At 44.2% G+C, this 14,771-nt stretch overlaps 1 protein-coding gene across 1 annotated transcript in view; it reads right to left on the bottom strand.

The window, feature by feature from the left end:
• Positions 1-2,255: 2,255 nt before the first annotated feature.
• babam2 (BRISC and BRCA1 A complex member 2) overlaps positions 2,256-14,771 on the bottom strand; it is a 77,947-nt gene continuing 65,431 nt past the window's right edge. The window contains exons 9-12 of the mRNA XM_079226079.1: positions 5,314-5,384; positions 5,099-5,181; positions 4,865-5,018; positions 2,256-3,327 (exon numbers count right to left, since the gene is read on the bottom strand). Coding sequence (XP_079082205.1) covers positions 3,264-3,327; positions 4,865-5,018; positions 5,099-5,181; positions 5,314-5,384 — 372 coding nt within the window. The 3' untranslated portion in view covers positions 2,256-3,263. The remainder of the gene's footprint in view (positions 3,328-4,864; positions 5,019-5,098; positions 5,182-5,313; positions 5,385-14,771) is intronic.

Below are 14,771 nucleotides of genomic sequence, written 5' to 3'. Positions count from 1 at the left end.
AAACACCACTCGCTTATCCTCCGAGGGGAAATGACCATTGCATCCTGAACCAATCCTGAAATCGAGTCCCGGTCCAGCAAAGCGTGAACTCAGCCGGATCACACGAAAAAAAGATGAAAAAAAAAACATCAATTTAATCATCTCCCGTCCACAGATTCCAAGCTAATTATTCCAGCCTTTAATTATTCCACCCGACTGCCGTTGAGATCTCTTAAAGACGGCCGGATTAGTGGATTTTTGAGTATTAGCTGGGAGGGTTGGCAGACCTCTGCACCGTGATTCAGGGGAGCTGAGAAGCGCATCTTCAAAAGGTACGTTGAGCAGCACCTTCACGGGATCATTACACGGGATAAATCCACGCTAAGTTGCTTAAAAGCGTGTAAAGGTGAGCCACGTTTCGGGGCAGACACTTTTGAGGGAGGAGGCTAACCGAGTGTGACTCGAGCATCGCGACGGTGACACAGTTTAAAGCCATTTGGGGAGGAATTGTTTACAAGTTACTTAAAGGGTTTATGTCAACTTGGGTCAACATCAAGGCCTGAGGGGAAACTGCAGCGAATTATGTTTTTTCCCCTTCTTTCTCCAGATGAAATTGGCAAAACCTTAAACTTTATACACTTGCAATGTCACGGCCTGTGTTCAAGGACTTGATTTAAGCCGCCACCTTATAAAACCACGATTCAATCAGTCTTTGTGCACCAGTTAGTCGTCGATTCGGATTCGGCAGGCTGAGAGGGGGCTAAACCCGCGCGGAGAGTTCACCGCTATCGAAAATCCATCGCTGCCTTCCGAGTGCCGTCTCCGGTCGAGTGTCAGAGTTAAAACTGCTCCCCACTCGTTGAAGATGCTCCCCTTCCTCTGAACTCCCTCACCCTCCTCCCAGAAATCCAAATGGAGAGCAGCCCGTCCCTCGGCTGACGACTGAGACATTTTGAAAGCAGGTCGGGAAAGGTTACAGCAAGGAACATGGAGCGAGGCAGTGAAAAAGACAAAAAGAATCTTGCTTTTAAAAAATAAATAAAACATGTTTTATTAGGAGCCTTGATGCTATTAAAATGCCCCAGATACATTCACCCTATAGTTCTCGATTAGACTTGACAGTTGCTGCATTACCAACAATAAATATAGCAAAGGGCTGCGCCTCGGGCCGGGAAGGACCCCTAACTATGACCCTCATATTTAATGATGAAAACAAGCAAGCGCATGCATGTGCACATCCATGCATGGGCATGTGCACACGCACACACACACACACACACACACACACACACACACACATCCTCTCTGTGCCGTGGCTCCTTATTACACAAGCGCATTAGGGGCCTGTGAAAAGAACAGCATCTCTAAGGTTTATAAAGCAGCAGATACAACACATGAAAAGTACACCTTTACTCATCTGAAGGGCAGAACATATGAACATCATGTGTTCTGCTGAAAATGGTTTCCTTAAAAAAAAAATACTATTTATTTAATTTTCCACACAACGTATAGCGTTTGATTGAAACATATTTTCAGATTCTGGGATGTCCCCAAAAGGATGAAGCCGGATGGGATTTTGTGGTCGGCTGCCTTTTCCTCCAGAACCACCAGCAGGTCAAATGTCTTTAAAATATTCGAACGTCTTTAAGATCGACGAGCAAAAAACCTTTATTTTTTTCCAGACAAAGAATCCGGATGATTTCTGATGATGCTCTGACTTCTGCTTTTGATGAGTAACCATTTGGAAATTCGGAGCAGACATGGACGTTTCCCTACAACACAAGCTCCAAAGATCGCTAAATATAGGGAGAATATCAGGGACTCCCCCTAAAGCCACTCCCCCAAAAATGATCATACCATGAACTCGGCTACTGTGAGTACTCAGTTGTGAACTAGCAGCTTGTGGAAGACTCCGTGGACAATCAGATCTGCAGATAATGAACGTAATGATTGGACGAGCTTATAACAGTCATGTGACAGCCAGATACTGGATCTTTTTCTTTTTTCTGTCAGAGCATTTGATTCATTGATTGCTGTCTGGATGTAAAGAGAATTAAACAAATTCATAAAAAATAAATAAAAAGGGTTTCTAAAATACATCCCAAAGCTCTAACATGGGAATCCTTCCCATCTCTATGACGTGAACTTTGCCAAATATACATTTTGAATGGAAAACAGATGGCAAGGGACCATTGAGATTTTCTCCATAAAAAATAATTAATACAACAAACAAACAGTGCAGACTAAGTACAAAACAGTCACGCACACCGTCAGGGGAAACACTTCTTTACTGGATAGAAACTTTGACTAAACATTTAGTAGTTTACAGTACTCTCCGTCAAGCTGCCAGTAACAGACTTCACATGGCTTTGAACGGTCAGAAGGAACATACAGACAATTAGAGAGCATTTCAACATCAGCAGTGGAGCCAGGATCGTGATAGACAAAACAAACAAACGGTAAACAACGGCCTTTTGCGTCGTCCCTGCAGCTCTTTGTGATTAACATGTAGTTAACAGTTTACATATCATCAAATATCTTCTACAGCGAGGCCGCTCTGGATTGAAAAGGCTTATCAGCTTCCTGTCAAAGTTTGGGTTTCTCTTCAAAATAAACATCCGGAAAGTATTCACAGCGCTGAACTTTTCCACATTTTGTTATGTTACAGCCTTATTCCAAAATGGATTAAATTCATTTTTTTCCTCAACATTCTACACACACCCCATAATGACAACGTGGAAAAAGTTTTGGGGAATGTTTTGCAAATCTATTAAAAATAAAGAACGGCAATATGACATATACAATCCATTTTGGAATAAGGCTGTAACATTACAAAATGTGGTAAAAGTGAAGCGCTGTGAATACTTTCCGGATGCACTGTACATCGTTTCAGCCTGATCCCATCAAATTGTGTGACGTGTGCACAAAGTTTATGCATCTGCTGTATTAATATCATCATATTTCCATTGTTGTCGCATGATGCAGTGACTGGACATCTTCTAGACTTCCTCACCAAAGTGGCTTCTCACTAAAACTAAAACAAAAAAGGAAGCACTGAGAGGCAACCACTTCCAGGTGAAACAATGTGGGATTCACAGAGCCTGTGTGCAACGCATTCTCACTGTGCTGTCACGGTACAGCACATCTCCACGAATGCGTGTTGGTGCATACTCTTGTACAGGTACACAACAAACTCACACACACCCACACTCACACACTCACACACACACACACACACACACCCCTCAGGCAGCTCTCCAGGCATGTCATTAAGCTAGAGAGTACTAGAGTTTCCCGTTGGCGAAGGCTCCCTCTTGGAACTGAGGGATGAAGCTCTTGAAGTACGCCCTGGGTGAGATAGATAGAGCGAGAGAGAGAGAGAGAGAGAATACAGCAAATAAAACATAAAAAGATTTGACAATAATTGCGTTTCAACTGCTTCAAAGCACATTCACTGGGTCAGTCCCAGACCCAGCATGGATGAAAAGTGCAGATGAAAGGCAGAATGTGTTTACTTGTTACAATTACAGCTGTGCATGAGATATCTACTCCGTACGTGTTAACGCTCTGGAGGAAAACACAGGAGACATAACTCAAAAGAATCTAACGGCATAGAAAAACAGCAGTCCACAAGGTATTTAGCCACAGGTGGTGCGATAAGGTGTGTGTGTGTGTGTGTGTATGTTTATGTGTCGTATCAGATTCCATTCAGAACACACTTCAAAAGTGACAAAATCTGCCAACCAGTTTTGGTTTTCCCTGGACCCATTCTTCAAGTAGCCGTATGAACTCCTTATGAGTTCTAATAGTTGTTTTATTTATTTTATTTTTTTCAGAATTTAGTTGTGAATTTTTTTTTGATTTTCACATAACTCACTTTTATAACATATTTTTATCATAACTATGAACATCCAGCATGATATGAGCAAGATTTCCCAAAAATGCCTTCTCGAGCGGTCCCCGAGTTTTTCCAGATGCTTCGAGGCCTAAACAACAAACTACAGAGTTGTAAGACCCCTCTTTGTAAATATAATGACTTAAATAATCAGAATCGGCAAGAAAAATCACAATAAAACGAAGCATTGGGGAGCTACCATAGTCGTTCGGTTCAAAAATGTAAAGGTTATAAGATTTATGTCTTTTCACCATTTGTTTGGGTGTTGCTGGGTAATACAATGTGCATAAAGCTTCGACGAAGGCGTGTGGCGCAGTCTAAGAAACCTCCCACCATCAGAGAAGCCTGCAGAGTCGAAAAACTGAACAAGGAAGTCGGAAAAAAAAAAAATCCGGGTGCATTGGGATTTTTCAAGGACTAATATACAAAGATGGAATCTTCTGACAGATGGTAATCCGGATTGTTTTGTGGAGACATTAAGATGTATTAAGATGAACCAAAGAGTAAAGAAAGAAGTACACACTATGTATTGCTCTCTGTGCCTTCTGTCGCCGCTCAGCTCTATCAAATATTTACAGCAGTCATTAACCTTTGCCATGTACAAAGCAAACACTTCTCCGGCTGCAGCTGACGCCTATAGATCTGCTCTCATGGGGTCGTGCCAGTTTATGTTTATTGAAGGTGGAATCAAATCTGTGAGCATTGAATAATGGCCCGTGTGCGGTGCAGTCCAAACAGTGTGGTCTTATTGTATGATATATCTAATGCAGCTCATACATGATATTCATCCTGATAAATGACCTCATGTGACTTGTCAGAAACAGTTTTTTTTATTTTTTAGCTTCAATGCACTTTATGTAGAACTGAGTAAATCAAAATCTTTTAATTTTTTTAGGTGTCCATTCTATTGCATTTAAACGATCTATGTGCAAAAGGTTTCAAAATGTGGAATTTCCAAACATCGGCTCTAATGAGGCCGGATCCACTCACTTGGCCCTCTTTGCCATCTCATTGCCGTCCCAGCGAGGGCTGTAGGGATACGACTTCTGCTCCTGAGAATAGAGCTGACCGCCGCTGTTGAAGTGGTACACGGACTGGAAGGTGAGGGTGGGCTGGTCCCTGGGGAAGTACAGCGGGAGGTCCACTACGGGGAGGGAAGAGAAAAAGAGGACCATGAGATAACGGCCTCAGATAGGATCCAGGCAGACCATGTGACTTTCCTACCTTGGACTAGGAAGCAAAAGTCCTTCCACATGAGTAGAAGAGTGAGCTTCGTGAATCCCTCGGCGTCGTACTCCACCACGCCCCTGCAATACACACACATTGGTTTCTTGTAAAGTGTCTCCCGGGTCTTATTTCACACCCAACAGTACTTTCTTGGTACGGATGAATGCTGTGACCACTGCAGCGGACGATGTGGTCCTCTCTAGTCGACTCACATTCCGAAGTGGCTGAGGAAGGCAGCGATGTACTCTCTCCTCTTGTGATAGCCTTGGATGACATACTGCACCTAGAGGGATCAAAGTGAAACATAACACAAGTTGTAGCAGCAATTTTCGCTCCCTGCAACAAGCTGCAGTCCCCACCTGCCTTAAAGCCACCACCATTGTCCCTGACCGCAGTCAGAGGATGATACTATCGCACATCAAGAACGTCCTCCCAGCAGATCTGGACAGCCACCAGTTTGCGTACAAACCATCACACTGCAGACAGCCCTGTCCCACCTGGAGCACCCAACACATACGTCAGGACACCACTGTGGTGGGACTCGTCTCCAACAACGACCAGACTCACTACAGACAGGAGGTCCAACATCTGGCTGAGTGGTGCTCGGACAACAACCTGGTCCTGAACACCACCAAGACCAAGGAAGTCATCGTGGACTTCAGGAGATCCAAGAAGACCACACCCTCTCCACTCTACATAAGTGGGGAGGAGGTGGAGAGGGTGGACAGCATCAAATTCCTGGGACTCCACATTACTAAAGATCTCACTTGGTCCCTGAACACTTCACACCTGGTGAAGAAAGCCCAACAGAGGCTCTTCTTTCTGGGGAAGCTAAAGCAAGCTGGCCTGCCCGCTGCACTTCTGGTTAACTTCTACAGAAGTGTGATAGAGAGCATCCTCTTTCATTTATTTTGAAATGTCTTGTTTTAAATTAGAATGTCCTGTCTTAATGTTTTTACCTGTTACTGCTGTATTGACTGATGAGTCGAAAACTTAATTTCGTTGTATGTTTTTACAATGACAATAAACATCCTTACCTACCTTTCTGATAGTATTTGTTCCACAGATTTGGTGCTTAATAAAAAAAAAGAATGACCAAAATGTTTGCCGATTGGATGGCGAGCGCTTCTGTTCTGGAAACTTCCCAGAAACCATCTTACTATCAGTTACTATCTACGTCCATAGGAGAGCCACACATCCTCTCACGTTTAGTGTGTATAGTCCCTTTTGGTGGGATGTAGCTCTCTTTTCAACAACGTCTTTGCTAAATTTATATAAAAGACGAATGCAAAGACCAAATTCAAGAGACCCATATCTTCAGACGAGCTGGTTAAAAAGCCTGAAAATTAGCTGTTTAACAAAAAGCAAAGTAGCTGTTGAAGTGGCTCCAGTTGAAAAACACTCCAGGATCGTGATATCATTGTACATTCAAATCTAGACCGTGGCACGCCCGGAGATTACAACATACTATCAATACGTGGCAAAGGTCTGTTGACAATACATCCATTTGTTCATCAGGTTGAGTGCAGGGGGGTTTGAACACACGGCAATGTTTAGTTTGCTGGTTACAGGTCACGTTATCACATTGTCCTATATTATATTATATAGCGTATAAGTGAAGAGGAAAACCAAATCATATCAGTGCGTTTGACACTCAAACCATCCCAAAACAAAAGATGAGAAATACAGCCACACAAACTCTACAAGGTAGTTTGTAGAGAGCGACGGTGGCTGTGGGATGAGACCTCACCAGAGATGTTATTGGATCAAATCTTCAAAATCCAGTATTCTGTCACAAATTATTGAAAGAGCGCACTGTTGATGAATAATAAGGCCAGTTCCCAATCAGCTTCAAATCATTACACAGACAAGTAATGAAGAGCTGAATTATTATACAAATATTCTAATAATATTTGAAAACCTGGAAACAGCCAATTCCCACCCAGAGAGTCAATTGTTATCTTCCGTAGGCTCTTTTTTAAGGATGTTAAAGCTCACCAAATACACAATGGCTAAGCATGACATCGTATGGTGTTAAGGTAATCTAACTAACACTATAAAATAGCTCTATAGGCGCTGGATGTCAAACCACAGAGCCTAATAATGTAGATATATTTTTGACATTTGATTGGGAGGAAGTAAAGGAAAGAGGGGGGAGAGATGCTATTACGACATGATTATAGGTCCTAGACCCCTGGCCTGGAACAAGACCCTTGCGGCGTTGCAACATCTTTCATGCATACCCTGTTTAATGAACAGGAATATTGTTTTCAGTCTCGTCTACCCCCTTTAACCCCCCTCCCCACATGTTCTGTACGCATGCTTTCCGGGTCTGTCTCGCCCTGAATCAGGCAGAACTAACCCTCAGCCCTACCCAGAATGTAAACAATGCCCCGGCCTGTCGAGAGATTAAGAGAGCTGAACTTTCTTTTTAATGGATGCTTTCTCTTTAGAAGCAGCCGGCGCGGAGCAAAAAAAGTGGCATTACATGCAATCTTTGAACAGGTGAATTTAAATGTCACAGTACAAAGTATCACCAAGCTTAGCACTTGACAGGCAAATAAGCTGGTGTTAAGAGCTGTACCACTGGGTCTGTCAAACGCTCGCTGCTCCAGGCTCCGTGTGCATTTTGGGAACAGCTCTCCATTTCAGCCAATGCTTTTAATCGTGCTCGTTTCATAGCAGGTTGTCTTTGTAGGCGGTATCAGGGTATTGTCTTTGGTCACAAAGAATGGATTGTGGCCGCTGATAGCTACCCGAGATATTGCGCGAAAGATGGAATTTGTCTTTTTTTTACATTTGCATCTGTTGCAATTATCCATGTGGCAAAGGTTGAACAATGCCAGAGGGGGAAAAGAAAAATGACATTTTCCGACCGTGAGCGTTCCTCAAAACGTCAGACAACTGTATTCGGGCTTTAAAATCCCCCGTCACCAAGATGCTATTTGCTCGGCAGCGTAGTTTTGGGTGCATCTCACCCTTCTGAGGGACATCACCTTTTGAGAATTCGCCCCTGTAGTGTAACACCCCAATGCAACTGCTATTTATCAGCGATGGTATCATTGATCCACATGAAGTATTAAAGTAAAAAAATAAATACACAAACTTATTTAAAAACCAGAGAGCGAGTTAAAATTTAAGACCGGTGGAGACATTTTTAATTCACAATAAAAAAACAAAATTGTATTCAGGGTTCTCCTCTTGCGAGCACATAACCAACGTGTGTTTAGCGCGTGTTGACAGCTGTGATGAAGTGTTATCTTCAAGTGCAAAAGAGGAGAAGCTCAGGGCTCGCTTTGCTGTTGAGCATCCTGGGCAGGTGAGAACGCCTGCAGTCACGCTATGAAGGTCACCTGCTCCCTTCACCTTAGCAGAGATGCTTATTATCACTGCACAAGGGCAATGTGGACGAAGCTCAGTTACTGAACGACGCAAAAAAACTCGTGCATATTCTTGCTGGTTTCTCAACATCACCAACACTGCCTCAAAGGTGATCTACCAGTTACAATTGTATTTGAATGTCAGGCAGGTGGGTTTGGAGTGGTGTCCACCTCCTATAACCAGTACAAGTAGAGAAAAGGATATCTCTTAAAATGAACACATTTCAAAATACAGCGATAACTTGAACAAAGGGCGAACTTCTGGAAAGAAGAAAAGTTTCGGGAAATAAACCGAGCCTCTGCTGAAGAATAATGTGATATTGGTGCCAGTGCATCCACAGCATATTGCATAATACGAGTGAACGCATTGCAATATGTTGCCGTAAGGACATGTAGTGAAACGGTGGGGTTCATGGGAGGAGTGCATAAGATAAAATAAAATAATCCATTATTAGTCCTGCAGTGGGGAAATTACAGGATTACAGCAGCATTGCTCACAAGTGAATAAAAGAATAATAAAATAGAACAAGCAATATAAATATAAATAAACAGTAGAGAAGAATATTAATATACAGACTGAATAGAAAAGTATATATATAAAAAAAAAGTACGTAAACGTATTGCATGTAATATTGCACCAGGTGAAGGATAAAGTGACCAAGTTCAGATCAAAGTGTTCGATTGTCAAGTGGTTTACTGGGAGCTCAGCTGGTTGTGCAGCCTGACCGCAGCGGGAAGAAAGGACTTGCGGTTCCTCTCCCTCAGACACCGGGGATGAATCAGCCGGTGACTGAAGGAGCTGTGCAGCGCTGCCAGAGTGTCCTGCATGGGGTGGGAGGCGTGGTTCATCATGGACGAGAGCTTCGTCATCATCCTCCTGTCCCCCACCACCTCCTCAATATCCAGAGGACGCCTTCTTTACCAGCTTGTCCAGTCTCCTCCTGTCAGCTGCAGTGATGCTGCTGCTCCAGAAGACCACGCCATAAAAGATGGCTGATGCCACCACAGAGTCAATGGTCTTCAGGAGTGCTCCCTGCACCCCAAAAGACCTCAGTCTCCTCAGCAGAAAGAGTCTGCTCTGTCCCTTTTTATAAAGTGCGTGTATGTGGTCGGACCAGTCCAGTTTGTTGTTCAAGTGAACACCCAGGTACTTATAAGATTTGACGATCTCAATGTCCAGTCCCTGGATGCTCACCGGTACCGGAGGAGAGCGTTTACCCCGGCGGAAGTCCACCACCAGCTCCTTGGTCTTACTGGAGTTTATCTGGAGGCGGTTTCACTGGCACCATCCTAAAAAGTCCTGATTCAGTTCTCTGTATTCACTGTCATCATCTGCGGAAATGAGGCCGACGATTGCAGAGTCGTTAGAGAACTTTTGCAGGTGGCAGTTTGCAGAGTTGTGGTTGAAGTCCGATAAATGGAGAAGAGGAATGGAGCCAGAACGGTTCCTTGTGGGGCTCCAGGGCTGCAGGACACCCGATCTGACTCGCACTCCCGTATCCTCACATACTGTGGACGGTTGGTGAGGTAGTCCAGGATCCATGCAGTCAGGTGGTGGTCCACCCCGGTCTGCTCCAGCTTGTCCCTCAGAAGTAAAGGCTGGATGGTGTTGAAGGCGCTGGAGGAGTCGTAGAACATGACTCTCACAGTGCTTCCAGCTGGAGACAGTGGTGCCTTGCTACTGCATGCTGCTGATTACTCATCAGCCATGTATGAATGACGGCATTTTGTGAAAGAGGAAAGTAGTAATCTCTGATCCACACAGTGTGTGTGTGTGTGTGTGTGTGTGCCGGGTCTCATATCTGCAAGAGCTCCTAAACACAGACGCACATTGTGACTCAGACTCCTGTTCAATTATGTTTACATGGGACAGTGGAGGCGGCAATTCAGCTTTCTCAAAAGCGGCGAGGCCACATACTACACAAGCTGTTGATCTAGTTACGTGTGTGTGTGTGTGTGTGTGTGTGTGTGTTTCAAGGGAATTCTGGATCACTGAACTCTCGCACCCATACTGAGAAAGGACTCCCACCCCCGCCGTCGCCGCCGCTTGCAGCCGGGCCTCCCTATTGGCTGCCTGGGGGTTTGAGCGATGCGAGGCAGGTGATCTCGCTCTGCAGGTATTCAAACCTGCCTGAGAACCTGCGACTCCCTCGCCCCGCTCGTCCACCTTGCGTTGTCTGCACATGTGTCTGTGGGGAGTGTGATGCAATAGGGCCGGAAGTGCTTCCTGCTGTGCGATGATAAAGAAATCTCTCTCTTTCTCGGCTTTCATTTCATAAAGAGTACAAATGCATTTTAAAGAATCAATGTCCCCCTGATCTGATCGAGATCCACCTCCAAATACTAAAGGAAAATCATCAAAGAATAATCACCAAAAGAAAATCGTTTGAAAGGTTGGAAATGAAGAGCACATGCATCAGAAAGCTTGTTGCCGGCTTGACATTTATGGATAAACTATTATTATGTTAATGGAGAAGAGAAAGCACGTACTTTCAACTGACCTCAGCCGCAGCAGAAAGGTCACATGACCCACTCGTACCAGAATAGTCTATACTGTACATGTCCTATCTGTAGTGTAAACACATCAAACCTCCAGCTCTTCGTTCTCCAGCACGACTTTCATACTGTTCATCCCCAGCGTTAATATCTCCCTCTCGCCGTCTCTTCTAAATATTACTGTTCATTCTGAACATCATTTCGTTGTTTCAGAGCAGTGGCAATCGAGTTGAATCTGCACACACACACACACACACCTTTCAAGGTGAAAACAATAGCAGACAACAATGTGGCGGATGGTGAATATCATGACTCACGGCTAAGTTTGCTCTCCACTCGGCTTTCTGGGAAATCCGCTCACACAACTGTACGGATAAATCTGCCCCATGATTCATCTGCTGTGCATTACTTTGGTGGCACCGAACGCTGATGATGAAAACTAAGATGTTTGTCCTCATAATGATCGGAAATAGCCCCTTCCACAGAGAGGCACCCTGTGTGGATGTGGGAGTTATTCAGTCGAAAGAGGAAAACCCAGAGTCAAGTTGGTTGCAATATTAGTTTGGGAGAAAAACATTTCAAACTTTTGATACAACCTCTACAGTAAGAACACGAGCGAGCATTACTTGCAATCAACGATGTCTTGCGTCATCCCATGAAATACATGGTTCAACCAGAAAAGGTGTGCTCATTAGAGTGCAGATCTCCATCCAGGTGCGTCTGCACAGACTGCTGCCGTCATGTTGGATTGGATCAAACGCAGACCGCCGCTGACTAAACTCTAAAGACTGCAAGCGTATCAGACTTGCACGACAGACTCCTCCCACTGTGATGATGCAGACGTCTGCGTCTCAGCTCGGTCTCAGGGGCACAGCGGCTTCACGTGTCCCGTCCGGCCCCCCCCCCCTCTCCTCGGCCAGTTTCCCGACCTAACTATCACAATCATGTCAAAAAACACAACAAAGAGGATTTCCCTGAAATTGACCGAAAGCAACTCATTCCCAGTATTCCAGTATGTACGTACTGTTGGGGATAACTGAGGAGCTCTGTTAGGTCCTGGAGCTGATTTCTGTGAGTAATTCTTTAATGGTGCAGACGCCAGGTGCTGCCGCCGTCACCCAGCACAGTCCTCGTCACAGACACAGCTGTGAGCACAGCGGGCGACGCCAAAGTTGTGTCAATACAAATCACAGCATCTGGAATACGTGGGAGGGAATAATTGATGGTTTTAAAAAAAGGAGCAAATGACTGAACAGCCCATGCTCGATAAGATTACAAGAATGATGTCTTTTTCTTACGAGCAATACAAAGAAGCCGAATATTGTTTTGTGTTTCCGCTGAAACATCCAGCCTGCGATGACTCTACTTATGTTGCCTGTTTACTCAAAGCTCAGCGTACTTTCTTTTGGCTGGAAGGGAATCCAAAGAGATCTCAATGCTGCTTCTGCCACACACGCTTTAATTGCTGCTGTTTGCTGTGCGTTTGTCTTTAAGTCCCCGTATCAAAAGGCCACAAATGATTAGTAACATTCTGATATGTTTTTTAATGATATGGACCAAATTGATTGCTACACTCTCGAACAAATTGGGGTGTAAACGTCTGTTATAATGGTATTTCAAGTTCACTCTTCAGCAAAAACTATATTGTATTTTTGGGCTTGAAGGTTCTACTGAGTCGAACAAACTTAGAATGTCTGTCAACAGCCTGAAGAAAAAAAATGAAATCCTTGAACAACGTCCCCAATTTAAATGAAAAAGTAAGAACAAATTAATGATTTTGCTGGGTATAAACAAGTTAGCGGAGAAGTTTGGATCACACCGGACTGAAACAATCCTTCGCAGCCCCCACTGGAATCTAATACTACAAATAGTATAATACTACTAATGTTAGTGTAGCCTGATCTTTAGCTGCAACAGAAATACAAGTTTGAAACAGAATGAATGGATATAGATTTAGATTTTTTTTTTAAGCTGCCAGCATTCGCATGTTGATTTAGGATTCAAATGTGCATGACATTCTGGGTCGGGATCGGGCTTCGAACTTGTGTCACGCTGCCTTTATCCGCTATTGACGCTGCTCTGCAACATTCCAGACGCAGGCTGTGGCCTCCGCGACTCTTTCAGGGAGGCGGAGGGCAGCGGTCCCGACACTGCTGGACTTAAACACCCGGAGACGTGGAGGTCAGTCGGGGACAGGAGTGCTCCAGACAGCCTGAGTAGGTCCTGGCCAACGGGACGAGATGGAAGGTATCCGTGTGTAATGTGTGCATGTGGGTGTGGAAGGGGGGGAGATGGGCATTTCTCCTGAGGGAAATGGCATTGCATCGTGCCTACACTGTATATCTCTACCTGTCAACCTGTGGAGGCCAAGGAGCGCTCAGACGGCCTATGGAGGTTGGCCAGTACGCCCACGTCGGCAGATGCCAGACGCACGTGCATGAGTGCCCACACACACACACACACACACACGACAAAAAACATCCCTTTCTGCACCAATGCTTACAAATACGCAATAAATGACTCCCAAACCTGTCACACATTAAAGTTACTATGAGGAACTTTGTGACTGATTATGAAACCGTCCGTATTTAACGCTGATGCCTCTTTATGACCTACATAAGGAAACGAGACCATCAGCGGTGCCGCGTCTCTCCGCTGGCTGGAGGCCCAGGCCGGACACTGGGCCCGCTTCGAGGGAAAGGAGGCGCGGGAGAACCAGAACCAGGACCGAGCGGGGGAAGACCGTCAGACCCTGCTGCCGTAAAATTAGAGATTTATTCAAGGGAGGGGTCTGGTGTTTGGAAACACTACCGATGTTGTCCACAGGGACCGCCAGAATCAACACAAGATAAAAGTTCCTCATAGTAGCTTTAACCCTTAGAGAACTGCTACCGCTTACGATGTTTCTATTAATAGCGCTGCAAAAAAACAGCACAAAAATATGGTTCAGATGTTGCTGGACGCTCCAGACTCTTCACTTGTCAAGCTCCGCCTTTCACCGTGATTTGTTGATTCGTGTGTCCGTCGACATTTTGTGTGAAACTAACCAATGAACACTCAGGAAATCACTACGGACCTACCCATCTTTAACTGCAAAAAGACACTGGTTTTCAGTCAGAGAGACGACAGACCTACCCACCTTACACTGAACACGGCAGTGTTTTTTTGCAGCTCAGATCAGATCAGCTGTTCAGTATTACTCTGTTTTTATATATAGTACATATTTTGTTCTTGTTCTGAAAACTGTTCATGAAAAACAGACTCAAATATACAGTAAATATTTTGTTTGAAAACAAAAACTGATTTTTTATTTGCACACACCCCATGAAGCTTGATCTGTAGTATGAAGTCATTCCAGTCCAATTTAATCTCAGTCCCTCTCACATTTTGGTGAAAGTAGTGACAGACATATATGCTACTGCTTTTGTGAACCTAAAACCAGTTCGTCCACATGAGTAAAGCTATATTTTCACAAGAGATTTGAAGAATTTCAGTTTACATTTTTCAGCTTTAGTCATATTATCTCTTTACACTTTTGCCTTATGACAATGATGCCTAATTATATAGAGAGCTGAGATTGTTCTGCAATGCATGATGTAAAACATGGGTATGCATCTTATATGCAAGTGCCTTAAAAGGTGAATTTAAGAAATGATGTAAAATCGAGAAAATGACCTCAGAGAGTTAAGAGTAAGAAACCTTGCTCTCAGATAAAATCCCTTCACATTAGGGGGGACACATGATTTGACATTGACACACACACACAAAGCACATCTGACCAGGTTGTGTAAAGG

The sequence above is a fragment of the Taurulus bubalis genome, assembly GCF_910589615.1.
Source record: "Taurulus bubalis genome assembly, chromosome: 1".
NCBI classification, from domain to species: domain Eukaryota; kingdom Metazoa; phylum Chordata; class Actinopteri; order Perciformes; family Cottidae; genus Taurulus; species Taurulus bubalis.
Note: the sequence above shows the minus strand (reverse complement) of the source record. Positions and strands in the feature narration are given on the sequence as shown.